General features: G+C 33.2%; 1 protein-coding gene across 1 annotated transcript in view; it reads right to left on the bottom strand.

The window, feature by feature from the left end:
• Positions 1 to 663: 663 nt before the first annotated feature.
• The window catches only part of ednrbb (endothelin receptor type Bb), a 14,097-nt gene continuing 12,554 nt past the window's right edge, over positions 664 to 2,206 (bottom strand). Inside the window, exons 7-8 of the mRNA XM_052141849.1 lie at positions 1,654 to 1,762; positions 664 to 855 (exon numbers count right to left, since the gene is read on the bottom strand). Of these exons, the coding sequence (XP_051997809.1) occupies positions 670 to 855; positions 1,654 to 1,762 (295 nt within the window). The 3' untranslated portion in view covers positions 664 to 669. The remainder of the gene's footprint in view (positions 856 to 1,653; positions 1,763 to 2,206) is intronic.

Here is a 2,206-nt window from a genome sequence, read left to right as displayed (position 1 = left end):
ATTTTAGTATATTTTTAAGATTTAAGCATTTACAACATACAACAACATTCCATTGTATTGAGTAATCTTTAATAAATTCAAATAATTATATATATATATATAAATGTTTATTAATTACATTTTTTAAAACATTACAAATATTTATTTTGACTGAATTTTGTTATGAAACTGAAATGCGTAAATCATTAAAATAAAATAGGCTAAAATAATGTTATAGTGTACATATTATTGATATGAGGAATGGACTTTTGCACTAGTAATGTAATTATTGTTATAAAAATATTGTTTCTACTAATATGTTGCTCATATGTGAAATTGGACATTCAACTAGTAAAAACGTAATTATAGATATCTGTAATTGCGTTTTAAAAAGGAGTGAGTTACAGATATCAATAGTTGTGGTTTCTACTAGTTCAAATGACATTTTTGATATCAAGAATTAGCATTTTAACGAATTAAAATCTACAATTCATATCCTGCATGTGATTAAATGTCAACTATTTATGTAGGGCAAATAACAATATGATAATACCATAATTTCTACAATCAAATACTTATTTCATTTCTATTAAACACGTAAACAATTGTTTATTTTCTACTTCTATTTGACATTTAAGATCAAGCAAAAACAGTGATGTGTATCGAGTGATCAGGACACCGGAAGCTTCTCTAAGACAAGCACAGTTTGGAAGAAAAGTGCCGCGATATTTTCTCATTGTTACTAGACGACGACTCTTGTTTGATGGAGTTACTGTTGTCAGAGGGGGGCTCTGTGACCTTTGACCTCATGAAGTTTTGCCTTTCTTCCTGAACAAGAACAGGGCTGGAGGAACGACAACAAGAGCCGAGAGACGCCTGTAACCAGAGAGCACGTGTTAACCGGGACTTTTCACTGGATTATGGTAAAATATAAAAGCTATTAACATGAGCTGTAATAGAAACAGACAAAATCAATGCAGACGTGCTTATCTGCTGTGAGAGCCAGCCAAACGTGAAACACAGTTCTCACTAAAAGTTATGCAAATGATATGCCTGAGCAGATTAACATGAGGCATAATACATGATTTATGTAAATGTTGTGCACAAGGTCACTTTTATGTAAAGTCAAGTTCAAACTTTTCACTCTGTCAGACAGAATAAAGTGAATCCACAGTTCACCTGCTGCCACATCCAATATCCTGAGATACATAATACATATCCATAATTCATTTGTAAACAAAGTGTGCACGAAATATCTGCCTCAACTAATCTAAAGACATGGTCCATGTTTAATCGCTTTCAGTGCTGTGTTTACAACTGACACCAATAAAAATGCAAATGAATTCTCTTTTATGCATCATGACTAGGAATACATTTGATTTACCTGTACAAACTAACAGGCTGTGTAACCGGATTGATATTTATTGAGCACAATATGTCTTGTAAAGCTTGGCCTTGGTTTCAGAATATGTACTTTGAGAAATGATTAATAAACATAATACAGGATCTTAAACAAGTGGTGTCCAGAAGTCTGAGCACTAGTAAAAATGCTTCTGTTTTGCAACACTTTCAATTCATATTTCTATTATCAGCACAATTCTTTGACTTTGGGTGTATTGTATTTAAATCAAACCAGATTGTGATTGCAGAAATACTCCAGAGAATAAATCTTACCTTGAAGTAGCTGTTGAATCTTTTGCTGACCAGATACAGAGCAATGGGGTTGATGCAAGAGTTCACCGAGGCCATATTGAGACCAAAGTAGTCAAGAATGAGAAAAGTGCTGCAACATCAAAATGAGAAAAGTGTATATTTATTACAATCACTGCAAACACAAGTATAATGAATGAATAAATAAATATCTATCTATCTATCTATCTATCTATCTATCTATCTATCTATCTATCTATCTATCTATCTATCTATCTATCTATCTATCTATCTATCTATCTAACTGTCTATCTAACTGACTGTCTGTATGTCTGTCTGTCTATCTGTCTGTCTATCTGTCTATCTCTCTGTCTGTCTATCTGTCTGTCTATCTCTCTCTCTGTCTGTCTATCTGTCTGTCTATCTGTCTATCTCTCTGTCTGTCTATCTGTCTGTCTATCTCTCTCTCTGTCTGTCTATCTGTCTGTCTATCTCTCTCTGTCTGTCTATCTGTCTGTCTATCTGTCTCTCTCTCTGTCTGTCTATCTGTCTGTCTATCTCTCTCTCTGTCTGTCTA

The sequence above is a fragment of the Xyrauchen texanus genome, chromosome 14 (assembly GCF_025860055.1).
Source record: "Xyrauchen texanus isolate HMW12.3.18 chromosome 14, RBS_HiC_50CHRs, whole genome shotgun sequence".
In the NCBI taxonomy this organism is placed as follows: domain Eukaryota; kingdom Metazoa; phylum Chordata; class Actinopteri; order Cypriniformes; family Catostomidae; genus Xyrauchen; species Xyrauchen texanus.
This window is presented reverse-complemented; position numbering and strand designations above follow the sequence as displayed.